Source organism: Macaca mulatta, chromosome 7 (genome assembly GCF_049350105.2).
Source record: "Macaca mulatta isolate MMU2019108-1 chromosome 7, T2T-MMU8v2.0, whole genome shotgun sequence".
Classification (NCBI taxonomy): Eukaryota; Metazoa; Chordata; class Mammalia; order Primates; family Cercopithecidae; genus Macaca; species Macaca mulatta.
Window position 1 is genome coordinate 166,776,848 of NC_133412.1, and position 22,142 is coordinate 166,798,989.

General features: G+C 36.2%; 1 protein-coding gene across 4 annotated transcripts in view; it reads left to right on the forward strand.

The window, feature by feature from the left end:
- Nucleotides 1–22,142, forward strand: part of UNC79 (unc-79 homolog, NALCN channel complex subunit) — a 365,110-nt gene that overhangs the window by 172,720 nt on the left and 170,248 nt on the right. For all 4 annotated transcript variants that reach the window (NM_001194012.2, XM_077937833.1, XM_077937832.1 and 1 more), the window contains 4 exon segments: nt 9,461–9,525; nt 14,007–14,095; nt 14,733–14,773; nt 18,106–18,134. In NM_001194012.2, coding sequence (NP_001180941.1) covers nt 9,461–9,525; nt 14,007–14,095; nt 14,733–14,773; nt 18,106–18,134 — 224 coding nt within the window.

A 22,142-nucleotide genomic window follows, 5' to 3' on the forward strand; every position in this document is an offset into this window, starting at 1 on the left:
TACTTGTACATTTTTTTTTGTTTTTTGTTTTTCCCTCCCTCCCTCCCTCCAAGGAAAAAGAGGAAAAGACATTAGACACACATTTCTAATATCAGAAAGGAAATAGATATTATTATTTCCTGATCTCATGGACATTAAAAGGATAGTGAAGGATTACTATGAGCAACTCTATGTCCAGAAATTTTTAAACTTAGGCCTAGAGCATGGTCTTCATTCCTAAGGTATGACCTATCTGTTACAACCTATTGTCTCCTGAATTTCTGGTGTGTTCACTGAAGTTCTTTGCTTTGGCTACACTGGAAATACAACATGTACCTAGCCCTGTGTGACCTCCAAAATCTCTGTTCTGCTTTCAACCATTGAGCAGAGTTCCCTGCTAGTCCTTGCAGAAGTTTGTTCTGAGCACATGCAGGCCAAGGACCTGAGGGATGCCCTTCCACTGATCTGTGATACCTCTTCTCGGTAGCTCTCCTCTGTTCTCTACCTTTACTCACAAATTCCATCCGCCTTAGCATTTCTTTATTTTGATTTCTCTACCCACTGAAAATCTGTTTCTTCTACCCACCAAAAATACTGATTTCTTATTGAGTTCCATTATTCTATGCTGCAGTTTGGAAATATCACCAGGCAGAAAGCCAAGGTGAATGTAGAATTTAACTTGTATGCTTTACTTTTTAAAAAGGAGAGCAGCCTTGTGCTGTGTCTGTGCCCAATGCCTGAAACCAGTTGCTTCATACACTTTGTCCAGTGGAAAGATAAGTTCAATACCAGCTTTTTATTATGGTTGTAACTGGAAATTTCCTTATCTCTTCAAAAGTGGCTTCTGACACATTCTTATCCCTATTTCTGGAACTCTAATGGCATTTGTGTTAGACCTTTCTCTTATGCATCCTTTTATGCATATTTTTTTGTATTCCCCATCCCCCACCATTTCATCTTTCTGTGCTTCATGCTGAATCTTTTTCTGACATTTCTTCCTGTTCTCAAATTCTTTAGCCTTCTAATTATGTTTTTAATTTTGGTTATTGTATATCTTTTCTTTCTAAAGTTTTGTATCCTTTGACCCACATTCCCCAAATTCTGCCCCCCTATTATATTTTTCACTTCTGGAATTTCCATTTGGTCCATATGTACATGTGAGTGTGTGTGTGTGTGTATGTGTGTGTGTGTATTTCCAGTTCTTTGATGACATTCTTTCTTATCTTCTACTTTATAGAACATATTAAGCATAGTTATTTTAAAATCTGTTTCTGATGACTCAGTGTTCTGGATCCCTAGAGATTCTGATTCTCTTGTCTGTTGTTTCTTTTGTTTTCTTGTCTTCTTGTTTTGTGGTTGTTTTTTTATTGTGTTGAAGACAATAGATATAAAAACTATAAAGCTAATTTGAGACTTAGTATGATATATTCCTTCAGAGAGAACTTAATTTTGCTTCTGGTGAAAGGGTGTGATTCTTAGGTCAGATTTTCATGTTTTGTACTCTATGTCTACCGTAACCACTATTTTCTTATATTTATCTTTCCCTCTGTATTCTTACCTTCTCAGGTTTGCTTACCCTTTGTATGTGTATGTGAAGTTACCAATGAAGTTTTTGCTCATTTTAAAATTGGGGTGCTTATTTTATTATCTTATTATATTGTATGTTCAAAATATAAGACTTTTGTCAACATAATGTGAATATGCTCTCTCATTCAGTGGCTTCCCTGTTTAGGTGTTTCAAAGAGAAGGAGTTTTCAATTTTCATACATTAATTGAAATTTATCATTTTTTTTTCTTTTGTGGTCCTTTTTTGGTCTCTCCTAAGGTTGGAAAGAGAAGTTACATAGTTTAAGATTTTACATCTAAGTATATGATCTTTTTGGAATCAATTTTTGTATATAGTTAGAGGTAAGGGTTGGATTTGTTTTCCTTTAAGGATATCCAGTTGTTTCGGTTCAATTTGTTGAAAAGAGTATCTTTTCTATATTGAATTACCTTGACCCTTTTGTTGAATAGTAATTAACCATATATGTATGTGTCTATTTCTAAACTTTGTTTTGTTTAATTGTCTATTCGTACACCAATATCACATAATCTTGATTACTGTAGCTTTACGGTGTATTTTAGAATCATGTAGCATAAATCCTCTAGATTTGCTCTTTTAAAAATTTTATAGGCTATTTTAATACATAAGATTATGTAGTGTATGTACTCCAGATTTGTTCTTTTAAAGAATTTTTTTGGGCTATTTTAGTACCATTGCATTTTCATATAAATTTTACTATCAGTTTGTAATTTCTACAAAACAATCTGCTTGGATTTTTTTCGGGGGGTGGGGGTGGGGATGGAGTCTTACTGTGTTAACCAGGCTGGAGTACAGTGGTGTGATCTCAGCTCACTGCAACCTCTGCCTCTCTGGTTCAAGTGATTCTCCTGCCTCAGCCTCCTGAGAGTCTGGGATTACAGGCATGTGCGACCATGCCTGGCTAATTTTTGTATTTTTAGTAGAGATGGGGTTTCACCATATTAGCCAGGCTGGTCTCAAACTCCTGACCTCAGGGTGATCTGCTCACCTCAGCCTCTCAAAGTGTTCGGATTACAGGTGTGAGCCATTGCACCTGACCTCTGCTTGGATTTTTGAATGAGATTACATTGACTGTATAGTTTAATTTGGGGAGAATTGACATCTTAACAATATTGAGTCTTCTCATCCATGAACATGGTATATTTATCCATTTATTTAGGTCTTCTTTAATTTCTTTCAGAAATATTTGATAGTTTTTAGTGTACAGATCTTATATTTTGTTAAAGGTGCTTCTAAATATTTTATGATTTTATATGCTATTATAAATAGTGTTTAAAATTTTTAATATTCTACTTGTTTATTGGTACTCTACAAACACCCTGCAACCTTGCTAAATTCACTTATTAGTTTTTGTGGCTTTTTTGTAAGTTTCTTAAGATTTTCTGTATACCTGATTATGCTCTCTGCAAATATTTTTTTAATTTTCTTTCTAATTTGTATGCCTTTTTCCATCCTTCTTTCCTTCCCTCCTTCCCTCCTTCCCTCTCTCCTTCCCTCTCTCCATCCCTCCCTTCCTTCTTTCCTTCCTTCCTTTCTCTTTCTTTCTTTTTCTCCTCTTTTCCTTTTCTCTCTCTCTTCCCCTTCTTTCTTTTCTCCCTTTTTTCCTTTCTGTGCTTCTCTTTTTTTGCATTGCTTTATAACTCCACTTGAATAGAAGTGCTGACAGTGGAAGTCCTTGTTCTTTCTCCCCATCTTTGGGGAGACTATTTGGGCTTTCACCATTAAATTACTACGTTAACTGTAGGTTTTTCAAAGATTTTTTTTTTTTTATACCAGATGGAGGAAATTATTCTCTGTTCTTAGTTTGCTCAGTTTTAATCATGAATGTCAATTTTAGTCAAATGCATTTTCTCTTTCTATTGAGATGATTATATGATTTCTTCCCTTCATTCTGTTAATATGGTAAATTACATTGATTTTCTTGGCAATGTTAAACCAATCTTGCATTCTTGGGATGAACTCATCTTGTCATGCTGTATTATATTGCTAGATTTAATTTTCTAAGTTAAGTGTTCAGGCTTCTACATTTATGAGACATATTGTTCTAGTTTTATTTAATTATGATGTCTTCATCTGGTTCCATTTACAGAGCAAAACTGACCTCATAAAATGAGTTGGCAAGTGTTTTTTTCCATATGGCCATATGGACTTGGGGATTCTTTGAGGGAAATGTTTTATGTTGTGAATGTAATTTTAATAGCTATGGGTTTTGGTTTTTTTTTTTACTTTTATTGAGTTGTAGTTTTAATTTGTGTCTTTTGAGGAATGTGAGCATCTCATCCAAGTTTTCAAATTTATTAGCTTGTCTGTAGGATCTGTAGTAATGTTCTACCTTTCATTCCTGACATTGGTAATTCATGAATTTTCAATTTTTTTTTTGTCCATCAGGATGCTGGGGCTTATCAATTTTTTGGGACATTTCAAAGAACCAGGTTTTGATTTTATTGATTTTACCTATTGATGTTCTGATTTTAATTTCATTGATTTCTGTTTCTATATTGTTTTCTTCCTCCTACTGAGTTTTGTTCTTTTTCTGTCTTCTTAAGGTAGATGCATAAGCCTTTTATTTCAGATCTTTTATATTTTCTTATATAATAATTTTAAGCTATAAATTTCCATTTAATCATTGCTTTAGTTGCTTCCCAGAAATTCATTATGTATGTTATGCTTTTATTGTATTTCAGTACAGGATATTTTCTAAAGTTTCTTCTTTCATTCATGGATTGCTTAGAAGTGTGCTTTTTAATGTGCAAATATTTGTATTTTTTCAGATACTTTTGTTTTATTGGTTTCTAGTTTAATTCCACTGTGGCTAGAGAATATACTGTATGATGTCGCTCCATCTAAATTTTTGAGCCTTATTTTATGGACTGGAATACCTATCTTGATAAATGTTGCATGTGTACTTTAAAACAATGTATATTGCACAGTGGTTGAGTGGAGATTTCTAGCATTATAAATTAGGTTAAGTTGTTTGAGAGTATTTTCAAGTCTTATATATTTGCTGATTTTCTGTCTGCTTGTTTTATCAGTTACTGAGAGAGGATTATGGAAATTTATAACTTCAGTTATGCTTCTTTCAACTCGCTCACCTTACTAAGGGTACAAATATTTATGGTTTTTATGTTTTCTGGGTTAATTGACCCTTTCATCATTGTGAAATTGCCTTGGTTTTTCTGGTAATATTCTTTGTTCTGAAATCTATTTCTCTGATATTAATATAGACACTCCGGCTTTCTTTTAATTTCAATTACGGTATAACAATTATGCCATAATTGCATGGTATAACTTTTTCTGTTTACTTCTAGCTTATCTGAGTCTTTATATTTTAGATATGTTTTTCACAGGCAGCATATAATTGGGTCACAGGTTTTAAAAAACTTAAATCCTATTTGACAATCTTTGCCTTTTAGACCACTTACATTAATAAAATTATTGTTTAGACCATTGGCATTTAATGTAATTTCTGGTATGAATTGAAGCCTATCATGATACACTTGTATGACTGAAGCCTATCATGTTACAATTGTTTTATATTTGTCCCATCTGTTCCTTTTTTTTTCTTTTTGAAATCTTGCCTTTTTGGAATTATTTTTAGTGTTACATTTTATTTCTGTATTGTATTGTTAGATATACCACCTTTAAAAAATTGCTCTCGGGTTTATAATATGCACTTTTAACTTCACAGTCTACCTCAAATTATACCAGTTTACATGTAATGTAAGACCTTTTGTATTTTAATTTTACCCCCATCCTTTTCGTTATTGTTACCGAACATCTTACTTCTATATATATTATTAGCCTCTATTCATTATTATTGTTTTTTGTTTTAAATAATCAACCATCTTTTAACAACATATTAATATGAGTAAAAAAGCCTTCTGTAGTTATTCAGCATACTTACCATGTCCAACACTCTTTATGCCTTTGTGTAAATTTGAGCTACTATCTGGTATCATTTTCCTTTAGCCCGAAAAACTTCCTTTAACATTTCTTGCAGTGGAGCTCAGCTGGAAATGAATTCTCTTATTTTGTGTTTGTCTTCAAATAGTCTTTATTTCATACTCATTTTTGAAGGATATTTTCACTGGGTATACAAGTCTAGGTTGACAGTTTTTTTTCTTTCAGCTTATTAAAGATGTCATTCCATTGTCTTCTGACTTGCATTGTTTCTGACGAGAAATCAGCGATCATTCTTATCTTTGTTCCCCTGAAAGTAATGTGTCTTTTTTTCCCTCCTGGCTGCTTTTAAGATTTTCTCCTTATTGGTTTTCGTCAATTTGTTTATAATGAACTTTGGTGTGATTTTCTTTGCTTTTGTCTTGCCTAGGATTCATTGAGCTTCTTGAATTTGTGGGTTGTTTTCATCAGACTTGAAAATTTTTAGCCATTGTCTCTTCAAATATTTCCCCCTTTTATTTCTTTTGTGCTTTAAATCTCATGAACTTGGAGCAAATACTTGAAGCAATCGTAAAAATTTGGCTTTATACTAAGTAAAATGTATGTAAGGTAAAACTGCCTGAAATTTTCCCACAGTTCACTGAATCTCTATTTTTCTTCCAGTATTTCAGTTTGGGTAGTTTTGCTATGTCTCCTAATTCACTGATCTTTTCTTCTGCATTGTCTATTCTTCTATTAAGCCCATTTGGTGAGTTTTTCAAGTTGTATTTCTGATTTTTAAAGTCACATTTAATTTTTAAATTATATCTCCCATCTCTATCCTCATTATGCCTATCTTCATGCTTTCCTTTGCCTATGTTTATGATAACTATTTTAAAGTTCTTCTTTGCCAAATACTTCATCTCTGCAATTTCCAGGTTTGTTTCTGCTGATCTGTTTTCCCCCTGGTTATGAGTGACATTTTGCCTCCTTTTCAAATATCAAATAATTTTGACTGGATGCTGGATTTCATGATTGTTGCATTATTGAGTGTCTGAATTTTGTTGTCTTCCATTATAGTATGTTGAAGTTTGTTTTGGCAATCAAGTTACTTGTGGATTAGTCTGACCATTTCAAGGGTTATTCTTAGGTTTTGTTAGAGTGAGCCCAGAATAACTTTTTCTCTGATATTAGTTTAGCCCTATTACGAAGATACGGCCCTCCTAAAGTTTCTATGATTGCTCCAAGTATTTAGTGATTTCCCTCTACTCTGACTGGTTGGAACTTGAACATCTTCCAGCCATGTACAAGCTCTAGGAATTGTTTAGCTCACAGAACCCTCACAGTTTTTCTCTATCCAGCCTCAGGGAGTTTTACCTTACATACATTTTACTTAGTGTAAAGCCAAAGACTCAAAAGGACTCCTATTTAGATTTCTGGATCTCTTTCTTTGCATAGTTCCCTCTTCCTTCATACTCTATTCAGCAAATTTCAGCCACCTGGCCTCTCTAAACTCCAGTTTTTGTCTCCTTAACTAAAAAAGACCTTATTACTCTGCTTATCTTTCCCCTTCTAGGGCCAAGGTCTGGAAATTACTATCAGGAAGAAAGCCAGGGTGATGGTGGGGCTTACTGCATTCTCTTCTCTCAAGGATCACTGTCCTGCACTACTTGGAGTCCAGTTTCTGAAAATAGTGTTTCAAATATGTATTTTTTAGTTTTCTAGTTGTTCATGGTGGGAAGGCAGATCTAATGCCAATTTTTGTATCATAGTTGAAAGGATAATTCTTGTCTGCTGTGTTTTTATGCTATGTTTTTTGTTATTATTTTTGAATGGTGATCTATTATGACTATATTTCCCACAAGATAAGGTATGCTGATTGTCCTTATATCAAAATCAATTGTAGTGCTTTCCCCAGTTAGAAATACCTGTGTTCTATCCTCAAACATGTTGATTCAGAATATCTAACGTGGGTTCCAGACATTATATTTTTAAAATCTTGACAGCTGATTTTTGATACATAGCAAAACTTAAGATCACTGTTCTAGTAAGCTTAAATCCAATGTGGCTTTTATGAACTTAAATTGATTATCCTACAACCTGTTCTTAACACAGCAACACTCAGTAAAAATGGAATGCAAAATTAAAGCAGATCTCCTCCTGGATATCTCCATTATCCACAAAAAGGCATTTATTTCTGGCAGAATAGAAGTCTTTAGAGCCCTAAGTACTGTGGCTGGTGCACACTTCAATTTGTTTTGCCTGTGCCATAGCAGTTGTTATATGTTTTGAATATTAATTCTGTCCATAAGTGTCATGAACTTCTGTAAAGCAATCTGCAAACATTCTCATAATACACTGATTTGGAGATGGTTAGCAGATTTTATCTTGTGTGCCAATTTTGTTTTGATTGGTGGTGACTTGTTGGAGCACAGTGATAAGAAGGATCCTAAGGCCAGTTCTGGACTCAGCAGGAAGGAATGCTGTAATGGATTAGTGATGTCTGTCATGAGTTTGGGATCAGAATAATGCAGCACATGTTCCATATTTTTGCAATTCATGTACTGGTTAAAGGCAGCCTTTTCTTCTATGTTTCTCTAATTGTACAAGAAAACTTGCTGCAACTCTTTATATTCAACTTGACTTTACCATATATGGGAAACTAATCTCATAGTTATGAAGCGCCTATACCCAAATTATTTCTTCATCAATCTGTTCATGTACTCATTAATTTCTTCTTTGTTACTCTCTAAAAATATGATCAGAATGATACTATCTTATTATAGTAGTGGTCTCTGGTCTGTATTTCTTATCTTCTTTTCAAATAAATAGACCTGTTGTATATTTTAAAATGTCATTGGTTCTGGTAACTATATTTCCCTGAATCCTTGACTACACACATAATCTTATACATGGCCTAACAATGATATAGAAAGTTTGAAGCTAGGATGCTCCTAGGTAGAAAATTTTCTAAAATGTTTGGAACATAAATTCGCTTGGATCATTAATAATATACATTTTTGAATTATAATTGAATATGCAACTAAGACTATCTTCTCATCTGCAAATTCCCACATATTAAGATTAGGCCAACATAGTCCTATGAGTTTAAAATATGGCACTTTAGAAAAATGTCCTACTTTCAATCATATAAACCCCTTACATGTTTTTAATGATGGAATATTGTTAGCTAAGTGTTTTGGGCTACAGAATCATCCAGATGATAACTACTGGTTGTGATTCTCAATCTGACTTATTATAGGTAACTTGGTTCTTTTCCTCATTCTGTGTGTCTACTGAGCTTAGGAGCTGGGTATTAGCAGACTAGCAGAAGTTTAATTGGGTATTAGCAGACTAGCAGAAGTTTAGTAGGTGGGCCACGTGTAAGAGAGAGATGTATTTCATTTGGGCAAGAAACTCATCTTTCCAGTCTCCATGTTTGATGGGAATGGCATAGGAAATGGAATGGTAGAGGATGCCTTACTATTCATGTCAGTTGTTATCAATTTAAAATGCTTCCTGGTGCCAACAATCTAGGATGTTTAGCATAATATACTCTCATGGAAAGAGCAGAATGTCAAGCACCAAGAGATATAGGTTCTAGTCCTAGCTTATCATTCACTAACTCTGTGACCATATCAAACTACTTAACCTTGCTAACTTTAATTTATTCATATACGAAATGAGATTAATAATCTGCTGTACTTACCCTACAGAGTTGTTGGAGGATCAAGTGAAACTATGGTTGTAAAAACCTTTGAAAACTTATTAATGGAATACCATTGTGGTACTGTACATGCCATCTTATATTGGCTTATCTCTTATCCTAGGAAAATGGATGGAATTGTGTATCTTTGCTTGTCTTTTAAATTTTTTACAGATTAAAAAGGTGATTCTGCTAGGAAGCTTTCTGATGATGGTTCTATTTAGAAAAAAGAAAATAGTAAAGTATCTGTTTTTACTAGGGCATGAATAATTTCACTGAGAAGTATTCATCAGTTGTGCTTTACTTTACAGCTTGGAATCCCATCCACTGCCAGCACATTGAATGCCACAATGCAATTAACAAACCAGCTGTGAAGGTACTGTTTTATTAGACCTGGTGCCATACTGTATTGTCAGTGGTCAAATTGCTGAATGAAGTGGACTAGATTGCATCCTTCTCTGTAAAGCAGAGGCGTATGCTGTGTAGTAATTCCAAGTACCTCCATATTCAATCTGATTGTACTTTGGCAGACTGGTCAAGAGAGAGCAATGAATGGCATTGTCTGCAGTTTTGGCTATGCGTTCATAGCCAAGTGCTATGTAGCACTGAGCTAATTATTTATCAGAAGGATCCTAGTAAAATGCTTACATGTCCTTAACTGGTTTCTATTTCAGCTAATGAACTCAGGGAAATGTATTTTCTCTCTGTTTTCATGTGTATGCTACAAATCATGCGTGCTTATGCAAATTCAGGAGTAGTAGGACAAAAAGATAAAATCATTCAGTTTTAGCTTATATTACAAATATGACTTAACTGAAATGACTGAAAGGTGTCTGGACAGCATAGACATGGAAAGTTACATTAAAAGTAGGGAAACAGTGGCTTACAGAGTCAAGTCATTTTCCTAAGGTTGCCAGTTAGCATCAGAACTGGAGACAGGACCAGGTACCTGATCTCCTAACCTTATTGTCCTTCTACCACACCAAATTGGTTCTGTCCTATTATAATCCTGAATCTTGAAAGTTGAATGTGAAGACAAATAGTCATACCTTTTAACAAAATTATTTATGATATATTTATTGGATACAAAGTGTTTGGCTGGATGGACCTGTGTCTGGATTTGCAAGGTATAATTTTTATATTATTAGGGGTAGGAGTAACCTGAAGTTATCAGAGTTCACAGTTACTTTGGAGAACCAGGTGTCTTGCGGGTTTGCTTCTTTTGTTTTATAGATAGCCTGTAGAAAACCATATACTAATAGAAAACTAACGCCATCACTTTATAGAAACAAAGTAGGAAAGGTGAAATGAGATCCAATAAAAATAAAAGAAACCAAAAATGTGTTTCATGAACCAAAACTGGCAGAGGAGTGCCAATAATAACATTGTCATCTAGATACATTATACTAACAAAGGATGGCCTTGTATTATTATTTTTAATCTCTGCTTTTGTTGAAGGCAAATTGAATGGGTTGATATTAAGAGCAGGTAATTGGCTGGGCGTGGTGGCTCAAGCCTGTAATCCTAGCACTTTCGGAGGCCAGGGCGGGCAGATTGCCTGAGGTCAGGAGTTCAAGCCCAGTCTAGCCAACATGGTGAAATCCCGTCTCTACTAAAAGTACAATAAAAAGTAGCCAGGTGTGGTGGTGTGTGCCTGTAATCTCAGCTACTTGGGAGGCTGAGGGAGAGGAATTGCTTAAACCGGGGAGGTGGAGGTTGCAGTGAGCCATGATCACGCCACTGTACTACAGCCTGGGCAACAGAGTGAGACTCTGTCACACACCCCCCCAAAAAAGAAGCAGGTAATGATAACCCACACAACGGAAGTGTAGGTGCCTCCCATTCTATGGTATGTACCCCACTGTTGACCTTCAATAGACATTTGGGGTTCAGAGGTACTCTTCTTTGGAGGATATTTTGAGCTACTCACATGTGAATTCATAGTTTATTCATAGAGTTCAGCTCGATTTTTCACAATGATGAGACTTTCATGTTTCCTTCTTCTTATCCTTTTCTTCCTCCTGCCTAAGTTATATAGCTCCTTCTTTTGGGTCACCCAGACATCAACAGGAAGGGGATCCTTTCTGTCTCGTTTCTGCAGTTATTTTTCCTTGATTTTATGTCAGACTGCATTCTCAGGAGTCCTCTGATATCCTGGTTAGTAATGCTTTCTGGCCTCCTACTTACTGAAAGCATTATGAATTAGATTTTCTCCTTCTTTTCTAGGCAAACAGCCCAGTCCATTCCACTGGGTTGGCCTCACTTTTCTCCCTGAAGCGAGTCAGCCAGGATAGGTCAAACCATCCACTTTCTGTCATTTTATAAAAATAGAGGCGAAATTCACATAATATACAATGAACTATTTTAAAGTGAATAATTCAGTGGCATTTAGTGTATTTACAATGTTTGCCAACACCACCTCTTTCTAGTTCCAAGACATTTTTGTATCCCCCCAGTCTTACTTTCTGAACTCCAGTTTCCTTAAAGACCCTCCTTTTCTATTTTCATTCTACACTTTGCAGAAAGATAGCATTCTTGTTAAGTCTTCCTGTGCTGGGGCCATTTTTGCACTACAATAGGTCTGGCTCAGTATTGCTCTTCCTTTACAACGTGAGTACACCCAATCTACATCATCACCACATGACATGCAAATCAAGGGTATCCAACATCCAAATGCTTACAAAATAATGTTAAGCATAAAGTTAGGAAATTTTATAGTATGATGTTTAAAAGTTTAAAAAAGTTTAAAAGTTACATATATTCATAGTGAAAAACAATCAGTAATACTTATCAGAATGTTACTATGGATTACATCAAGATGGAGGGTTAATGTGTTAACTGAATTTTCTTGTTTCCCTTTCTCGGTTTTCCAAAGCCTCTACATTGGGCATATGTCATATTTATAAACAAAAAACCCCCCAGTTATTAATGTGACACACAGATATGAACACATTAGTGTGGATGTAAACCAGCCTGTTCAGAGTAGAACAAAACTCACTAGACCAACTACAGATCTGATGGGTCATGTTAAGTAAGTTATTTAGGAAATCAGAGGTTGACTAGCTAATCTCTAATGATTATTTACAGTTTTAGCATCCCAGGAGCTTCTCCTTTTGAGTGGAATGAAAAAGTATCTTTACCTGGGAGAGGTATCAATGACTCACTAAAAAAGAGGGTAGAATAACTTATATAATACTTAAGAGGAGCTCCACATGGAGGGCATGGGAAAGATTTGGGGAAAATTGATTAATCCTCACTAAAAGCCTAATATCTCTGTGATAGTAAGCTGTAATGCTAAGCAAGAATGATTTACCAAATAGAAAAGTATTATCTTTGTAATAGGCCGCAAAAATTACTTTTTAGGCAAAAGTCAAGAGTTGTAATAGAATTAAATATGAAAATATGTTGGAACTTAAAGTTTATATCATACTCTGCTTTTGGTTTTACTTGGTTCTACTTGAAGTCCACTTTATGAAATACTTTGGAGCCCAGATAATTATCTAAGGCAGGTTCTGGCAAACGATGGCTCAGACCTAAATCTGGCCTGCTGCCAGTTTTTGTAAATAAAGTTTTGTTAGAACACAGCTATGTTAATTTTCTTACATATTGTCTATGGCTGCTTTCATGCTCCAACAGCAGAATTGAGTAGTTGTGACAGAGACTGTGGCCCACAAAGCCTAAAATATTTACAAAAAAAGTTTGCCAATCTCTGATTTAACACACCCCCAAGTAGTTACTCATTACATCTAAAGAAGCATGAAACTTATATGAGGAAAATTCTCACTCTGAGCCTTTGTCATCAATATATAGTATACAAATGTTGATGGTAAATTGAGCAATTCTAACTAGATTCCTCAATCATTGAAATGTCCGAGTTTTCACTTTGAATTACAGACTGTTTGGGTTATAAGCTTGGATGATTTCCCCCCTTCAAATTTGTGAGAACAACTAAGAAAAGAGTGTAGTTCCAGAAAAATTTGTGTATTAGGCATCTTAACTGCTGAATCAGCTAGCTCATGAGTTGATTATTTTTTCGAGGGTAGGAACAGAATTCAAAAATGGCTTTGGTAAATTATAGAAATTTAAACTCATGCAAAGTACAAAATGCAGTTAGTTATCTAGATTTTTTGTTCATTTGACTTAAAAGATCCAGATATTGAAATATTCTGATGATCAACTGTGAAATTAACACTTTGCATCTCTGTGCTTAGGCTAGTGAAACCCAGCCGTATCAACCAGTCCTAGCAAGGGCAAACAAATTATAGGTCACGTGTAGGAAATAAAAAACCACACTTGAAAAAGAAAAGTTGGATGATTGATACAGAACTAAGATTCCAGAGTAAGAGAAGTGAACCACTCAATGTTAGATTTAATGCCACCTTTTTTGAATGAGGTATACCTTAAGAAGCAAAATTCTCTACCACTAGCATTTTAGTATCAGTTATGATTCTGAAATCTTAATAATATATTTTCCTTTTCCTAATGAGAGACTACTGTTGTTTACCACTTTACAGAAGGAATTAGAGTGAGTAATATACTGCCAATTTGAGCAGCAATTGAACAAGATGATTATTTTGGTTCTTTGTGGAATGAGAGTGAATTTCTCGACACTATTTATTACTTGAATTGCAAGTAACAGGAGAAATGAAAAACCACAGCAGCCACATTTAAATCCTCAGGGTGGACTCATCAGCTAGTGCAGGGAGAAACATTAATTGGTAAAAAGGGTTTTACTAAAAATATTTATTCCACCTTGCTTTTGGAAAATCTGTCATTATTGAAGCATTTGTGTTAAGAATCTAGGGAATGTGATACCCAGGAACGGGAGAGTTCATTCTGTCTTTTTATGTGTTTCAGATGTGTATAGACCCTTCCCTGTCAGTAGCATTGGGTGATAAACCACCCCCGTTGTATCTCTGTGAAGAATGCAGTGAGAGGATTGCAGGGTAGGTATAAGAGTTCTTAAAGAAAAAGAAATAGAGCAATAATGAGAAGATAAAAATCATTTGGACTTAAATTAGTTACATTACTAAAGTTTCTCACTAGCCTCTCTGATTTTTAAAGGTTAATTATTCTGATATTTAACATATAGCAATCTTTCATTGGGAACATTACAGCTTTGAAAAGTTGCAATATTTCTCTCCGTGTGACATGAGAAGAAGGCAATTCCACTTAATAAATCAGCTGCAATTTTGGAGTAACCCTGTTAAAAAGGCCACAGAGAAAAACAGATGTAAAAGAAAACTGTGGTTTCCAAACATGACATATAAATTATATGGATTCTTTTTGCTTGTTTGTTTCACAGAATCACACTCAGCTTTGTACAGATCATGCAGTATTTTGGTTGGCTTAATTAGCATCTGGAAAGTATCATTTAAAGATAACTGAATATGATGAAGTGCCTATAATTTATAATTTAGCTGGAATGCATTAGACATTTTAAGAGTTTATTATGATGGTGCTCTTAATTATACTTCCTTTCTATTAAAAGCCTTTCAGCAATAGTGTGCAGCTTATAAACATTCATGTGGAAGGAGAATATTTCAATGAAGCTCAAAAATGAATTTTGTTTTTTTTCAATAGGGACCACAGTGAGTGGCTGATTGATGTTCTTCTGCCGCAAGGTACGGTTTACTTAGGAAAGGATGAATAATGAGTAATCATGACTAATGACATAGTTGCTTTATCTCCTTTTGTACTATTTTATTTTACAAAGACAGTCGCCAAAGTATTGTATTCTATGAATATTCATTGATATGAGGCATAATATCAATGCCTTGCTTATAATGTACCCACACATTTAATAATGAGGGAAGTAGTATCATCCCTACCAGAATTAAGGGTAGACATTGGAATTAGAATTCCGTAAGACTAAAGCCCTGCCAAATTATGTCTTCAGGGATTTTCTGTATCTGTAACAGGTGTTGTCAGTAATAAGATGCTGCGCCGGGTCTGATTAAGGAGAAGAAAAAGAATAAGGAACACCACCTGGGAGAGAGATGAATCATTGGCCTTTTCCCTGCTACTATTACTAGTACTGTGTCGTCGGGGAGAAATCATTGAATTTCTCTGAGACTCAGTTTCCTCATCAGTAAAATGGGGATAAAGTATATCTAACCCATCTCAATGGAAAGACAAGATTTTAAGGCTTCTTGTAGTTTGTTGGAGTGCTCAAAGCTATGCCCTATAAGTTGGTAGGTCCCAGACAGAGCATTTCTCCACATATGGGAGAAGCAGCTCTTCCAGCCATGTCACTGGAGGCTAAAATGACAAGGGAAAGTACTGACAAACACAGAGGAAAGATGAAAGGTGGAAAATTGCTGCGGGCATACTAAGTTTAAGTAGAGATGGGGCACAGGAAGAACTCGATGGTATATGACTTCAGATGTAGAAAATAAATGGATTCCCATCCTGGCTAACACGGTGAAACCCCGTCTCTACTAAAAATATGAAAAATTAGCCAGGCATGGTGGCACCTGCCTGTAATCCCAGCTACTCAGGAGACTGAGGCAGGAGAATCACTTGAACCTGGGAGGCAGAGGTTGCAGTGAGCCGAGATTGCACCACTGCACTCCAGCCTGGGCGACAGAGTGAGACTCCGTCTCAAAAAAAAAAAAAAAAAAAGAAGGAACCATGAAAGTCTCATCATTGTGAAAAATCAAACTGCACTCCTTGAATAAACAATGAATTCACACGTGAGTAGCTCAAAATATCCTCACTCCATTGGATTCTTGGGGGAAAAAAAAAAAAGAAAAGAAAAGGATTCATGTGAAAGGCTCATTTGAAAGGAAAACCTTACGCAAACTAAATTCTAAGAACTTTTTTTTAAAATTGAAGGCCTTTGCTTGATAATTACACTTTTCGTAGTCTTACTTTTCATATTAGATTATTTATATTAGATTCTCAACCTTAAGGGAGAAATTAATTTAGTGCTCCCCTCTGTAAAATGGAGCAATAATGTCAGCCTCTATATTCTTCAAAGGTACATTTTGAAAATTTACATAAAAATGTCTGTAGGTCAGGCGCAGTGGCTCATGCCTGTAATCCCAGTACTTTGGGAAGTGGAGGCAGGCTGATGGCTTGAGCCTAGGAGTTTGAGACTGGCCTGGAAAACATGGTGAAACTGTCTCTACTAAAAATACAAAAAAACATACAAAATATTTCGGAGGGCGGGAGAGAAAAAGCAATTTAGCCAGGCATAGTGGCATGTGCCTTTAGTCCCAGCTACTTGAGAGGCTGATGTGGGAGGATCATTTGAGCCCAGGAAGTTGAGGCTGCAGCCGTGATCATGCCACTGCACTCCAGCCTGGGCGACAGAGAAAGACCTTGTCTTAAAAAAAAAAAACCACCACCACCACCAAAAAAACCTGTAAAAAGATTTGGGCTTATATGGGTAAATGTAACTTTTTTTCCTTTAAATTAGGCTTCTTAATTAGTGATCATCCACTGCTCTGAGGTAAAAGCCATAGTCAAGTTATAAAATATAAGTTATAAAATCCTTTTTAAATGTCGCTGAGCAGTGATATTCATCTTTAGAGGAAAATTGGCAATAACTTTTCATTATTTATCTAGACATGTGACTCTAACCTCAGATGCTTCAAGATAAACTCTGGGATATCAAACTGTCAAATAACCATTAATTATACAAAACTAGTTTTTAAAAGTGAGTTGTAAATTTTATTGCTTTTTCATCCACTAGTTTAAGATTACCAGACAGGGTTTGGGAGACATTTGCCTTTGATCTTTTAAATAAATTGTAACATAGACTATACTATAAATAAGGTGTTAGTTCATTTTTTGAGTACATACTATTTCAGAGAACATATTAACCGATTCTTGGAAGATTTATTTTCAAATGCTCTCCAGCATCGGTTTTCATGGAAATAATTGATGTGCCCACTAAAAAGAATTCTTATCCATTTATCAAAGTCAATCCCATATGTAGACAGTAGTTTGACAGTCCTGTTCCAACTGGTCTACCCGTGGGATTGAAAATTGCTTTCTCTTAACCCTACAGCTGGTTTTACATGCGCATGTTAAGAATGATATAAATTGATAATTAAAATCTAAGTAGGTCAAGTTAGTAATTTTTTCTACTGTTTTAATATTGCAAATAATCCCATGGTGATGCTGTAAATATATCAGCCCAGTGTCATAGTGTAATGGAAAGAACAGTAAATGGGGAATTTGGAGACTTTAACTCAAGGTCTGCCCCTAGCATTGATAGCTTGTGTGACCTTGAAGAATTTAACCACAGTGGTTCTCAGTTTTGTCCTCTGTAAAATGGGGAAATAAGATTAAAGTTGTTTGGCTTTAACAAGATTTGATTTCCAAGTCATGTCTGAAAAGATTAAATTACTTGTAAGAGTAGCAGCATGCAGGTGTTCTTAACCTCACTAAACACACACCGCTAGATGAAAAGAGATCTATTTCATGCTTTCTGAGGAAACTAGAAGCTAATAAAAGTAGATGATAATTTATGAGACAAGCGAAAAGCTGTTTGGGCCAAGTCCAGAGGTCGTGTTACTAAGATTTAAAAAATTCCCCCTCCATGGCCGCCCTTATTTAAAATGGGCTCTAGACCTGGCATGGTGGCTCACACCTGTAATCCTAGCCTTTTGGGAAGGAGGTCAAGGCAGGAGTGTCGCTTGTGGCCAGGAGTTCAAGAACAGCCTGAGAAACATAGTAAGACTCCATGTCTAAAAAAAAAAAAAAAAAAAAAAAAAATCAGCTAGACATGGAGAGCCACCCCTGTTGTCCTAGCTGCTTAGAAGGCTGAGTCAGGAGGATCACTTGAGCCAAAGAGTTCAAGAGGCTGTGGTGGGCTATTATGGGGCCATTGCACTCCAGCCTGAGTGACAGAGGGAGACCCTGTCTCAAAAAATAAATTAATTAATTAAATAAAAATTAGAGGGGCTCTTTCTTTGTTGATATTTTGTGTGCCTTCCCCTTACAGCTGAAATATCTGCTATATGTCAGAAAAAGGTAAGAGCAAACCATTTGTGTTGTTGGGGCATGATTTATTGTGTTTGTATGTAAATTCATTTATTGACCTCTGCCTTATTTCTGCACCATGGTTTCCAGTATGTGCATGCCATTGTGTTTGTGGAGGGGGAAAGGAAATAATTTAGCATGCAAGATTGCCACATCCAAATGGTCTCTATTTCCATTTCTGCTTTTGCTCACCCATCTTATGCACAATGTTTTTGTTCAGTAATTTGCAATAAAAGCCTATGTATAATTCTGGGATAGGAGTCTAATTAGAAAAAGGTTTGAATTATACTGCAATTTACGGTACTTAAATTTAGTTAAGGATATATCTTGTATGCTAGAAATCTCGATTGTTTTGAAGTGGAGTGCAAATAGTCCAATTTGTATGTGTGAAAAACATACCCAGACTGACTGTATATGGACAGTATTTATTTATGTGTAAGTTGAACAATATATGTAGCTAAAGATTCTTCCTTTAATATTTCCTTTAGTTTTTTTAATAATAGTTTCTCTAAACCATCTCCATCTTCTCTTCTTGTTTTAATAATCGAAAAGCATGAGAGGAGGCAGTATGATGTCATAAAAAAGAACTTTTGACTAGTTGGTTGAGATTCTTGGACTCAGGCTGGTTCTGTTCCCTCCTACCTATGTGGACCTTGCACACGTCATTTAAACTTTTTGGGATGTTGTGAGTAGGTATATTGGAGGGCTGTCTCTGTTATCTATGGATGCATAGCAAATCATCTGAAAACACAGTGTCTCCTATGGCAACCAGTTATTTAATCACAGTTCTGTGGACTGGCAATTTGTCCTATGCTCAGCTCAGCTAAGAGTTCTTTTGATAAATTACTCTAGGCTTACTCATGTATTTGCAGTCAGTTGGTGGCTAAGCTGGGATTGGCTGGCCCCAGATGGTCTCACTCCCATATCTGGGGCTCAGCTGGGATGGCTGGAATGGTGAGATGGGTGGGGTGTCTGGGCCTCTCTCTTTCCACATGACGTCTCATCGTCCAGGGGCTGGGCTGGACTTGTTCACAGGTGGCAGTCTTCTCAGAGAGTGAGAAGGCCTCTCAGAAGTCACACAGCATCATTTCTGTAGCATTCAACAGGTCAAAGCAAGTTCCAAGGCAGCCCAGATTCAAAGAGTGGAGAAATAGGATCGTTGTGGTTATTGAAGGAGTGGCAAGAATTTTGTGATCACATTTAATCTACCACAATCTGTCCTTTGGACATAATTATTTACCTTCTATCCATATGCAAAATATGCTCACCATTTTATATGACCTTCACAAGTCTTATTCATTTATGGCTTCAGACTTAAAGTCTAGTATCTTGTGATCTACATGTGATATGTTGCTGATTAAACTTCTTGGTAACTGATTCTCTTGATTCAGAGTCCTGTGAACTAAGAAGGAAAGTTATCTTCCCTCTCTGCACCCAAGGCACAATGTTGAGACAGGGACAGGATCATAGCAATAGACTTCTGTTCAGAAAGAGGAAGGGAAAGCAGATAGCAGTCATTGGTCTGTAGCAGCTCCAGCCACAAATACATCAACAGTTCCTCTGTCTCCAGGAATAGCATACTTGTCTTGATTACAATCTGGTTTTGTTTCCTAGAAGTAGTTCCCTAATCTGTTACTGTCCTCCTGAGCTCTTGGCTCCACTCTCTGAGGCATCTTTTCTTTTCAATAAGTAATGGTCCATGTTGCAGCTGAGTAACTTTCTCAATCTGCTTCCTGCATGTAGGAGTTAGGGTCCCATAGACCTCTTTTCATTTAGAACTGTGTCTGTTTAGTTTTAGCTGGTGGTGCTTTTGCTAGTATGACTTTCTTAAAAACTTTGTGGATTTTCAGTGAATCTCAGTGGGGTCCTGTGCCCCCGAAAGCCACATCTTTAATTATTTTTGAGGCAGTCCTTCCTGTATTTTGGGCATTTCAGTGTGCCCTTAAAATTATTAGAAGCCCTGTTATAGCTGAGAGGCTCAATTCGGCACCACCTTATAACTTTCTGAAGCCTTAACAAAGGATCTCAGAGTCATAGACCATATTCTTCCTTTGATCTTTATTCTGAGGCCATTCTTACTTTGAGAATCTTTTATAAGCTTGAGGGACTAGGATTCCAAACAGTTCTATTTTCTAAATCAGCATGTTTTGGCTCTGGGGACATACCTAATATATTTGACACCTAGGGTAGATCATTTTTTAACACTTCCCTTTTTATATGACAAAGTTATTTTTATAACAAGCTTCAAATTAGCACATTTTTATTGCTTATCCTTTAATAAACATTGTGTTTTACTTAGACGTTAATTTGGAGAACTTCCATTAAGTTCATAACAGTTCAGAATTGTTTGAGTTTCTCCTGGGTAGTTTGTATTCTGCCACTTTGGTACTGCATATTCCCTGAATGGTATATTTGAAATAAGCAATGATAGCATCGTGATTGGAAAGATGAAGAGACAGACCTTAATTATTTCAATTCTGTGATTTTGTGAGACTACTTGGAGTTATTTCTATGTGTTTAAAATTCAAAACAGTGAAACAAAGTGGTTGGAGTGAACATTTGAAAACATGCCCAGCTGAATCTCCATCTAAGGGAAGCCTCTCTAGTTTACTTTGGAAATGAACGAGCTGAATCCACATGGGTTGAGGCCTTTCAAATATATTATCAAAACTTAGTAGGAATCCTAGCAATTATTTAGAACTTCGATCAACTCAAGATTATTTTTGGGGAAATGTATTTTATTGCTGACGTTGTTTAGAATAGATGGCATGTGGTAATAAACCAGGTTGACTTTTAGTCGGTATTCCAGATATTATCATATGCAGTGTGTCCAGACACTCCATAAGAAATTGCTCAAAATTTAGCAGCATAAAACAGCAACATTTAATTATGTTCATAGACTCTGTGGATTAGAGCTTTGGACAGGGCATGATGGAGATAGCTGAGGTATGCCCTTAAGATCCTTAGAAGCCATCCCCCGCAACCGGCTTTTTTTTTTTTTTTTGTCTGTCTAAAAGAGTCTATGGTGTACCATATTAAATTCTGAGTTCTTAAAGGGTTTTATATTCAAGCCCTTGTCATCATTTTTTTTTCCTACTGAGACCACATTTTCCTGATAGGTCCCTGGATTTGATGTTTGCCTTGAAACGTTTTCTTACCTTGAGAATCCTATGCTGGCTAGAAAGACTGTCCTGAGCTCAATATTTTCCCTTTAAATTCTAGGTGAAGACAGATTAATTCATTCTTTTATCTCCCTCCTCTCACAAGCTCCGAGTTCATAAAGGCTTAGAGTCTAACGCCCTCTTGGGGGTGTTCACATCTTCACAAGCACTATTGAAAGAGACATCGACTATGTGGTGGTCGCATCTCTCATAGGCTTTGCACGTCTCCAATAGCTTCATGTGGGTGCTGCCTCACTCCTCTGCCTCCCGCCAGGGCAGCTTGAACGTAGCACCCCTGAACTTGGAAATATCTTACCCTCCACCGCTTTTCTCATTCCCGTTACTTCATTTGTGGTGCCCTTCCTGCGGTTGATGTCAACGCTGACTCTATGAAGGTTTCTGGCTGTGTACGTCCCTGTGGTCTTCATAGAGGGCCGGTGGACATGGGAAAGCCTGGTTTGAGGCCATCACCTTGGCATAGCGCAGTCCCTGTCTTTGAATGCAGCATCTACCTGTCCTTGAATGCGACAAGGACAGAGGAGCTGCAGTGGAAAGCTACTCTTTGAGGTGCATAAAATAATTTTGAAAGAGTTTATTCTGGGAGTTAACATCATTTCTTTTCTTCCCTGATGTGCTGTGATGTTGCACTCTCTTGATCTGTGGTTCTGTTTTTTTCTTTATATTTCTCCCGAAAACTCTTGGAATATTAACTTGAAATAATCCAGAAAGTATCCTCCCCCTCCCTCCCCCCATGGCCAAGGTCACTTTACACAGGGCTTCCCAACACAGTGCCACTGACATTTAGAGCATTTCTACCACTCACAGGAATAGAAAACAC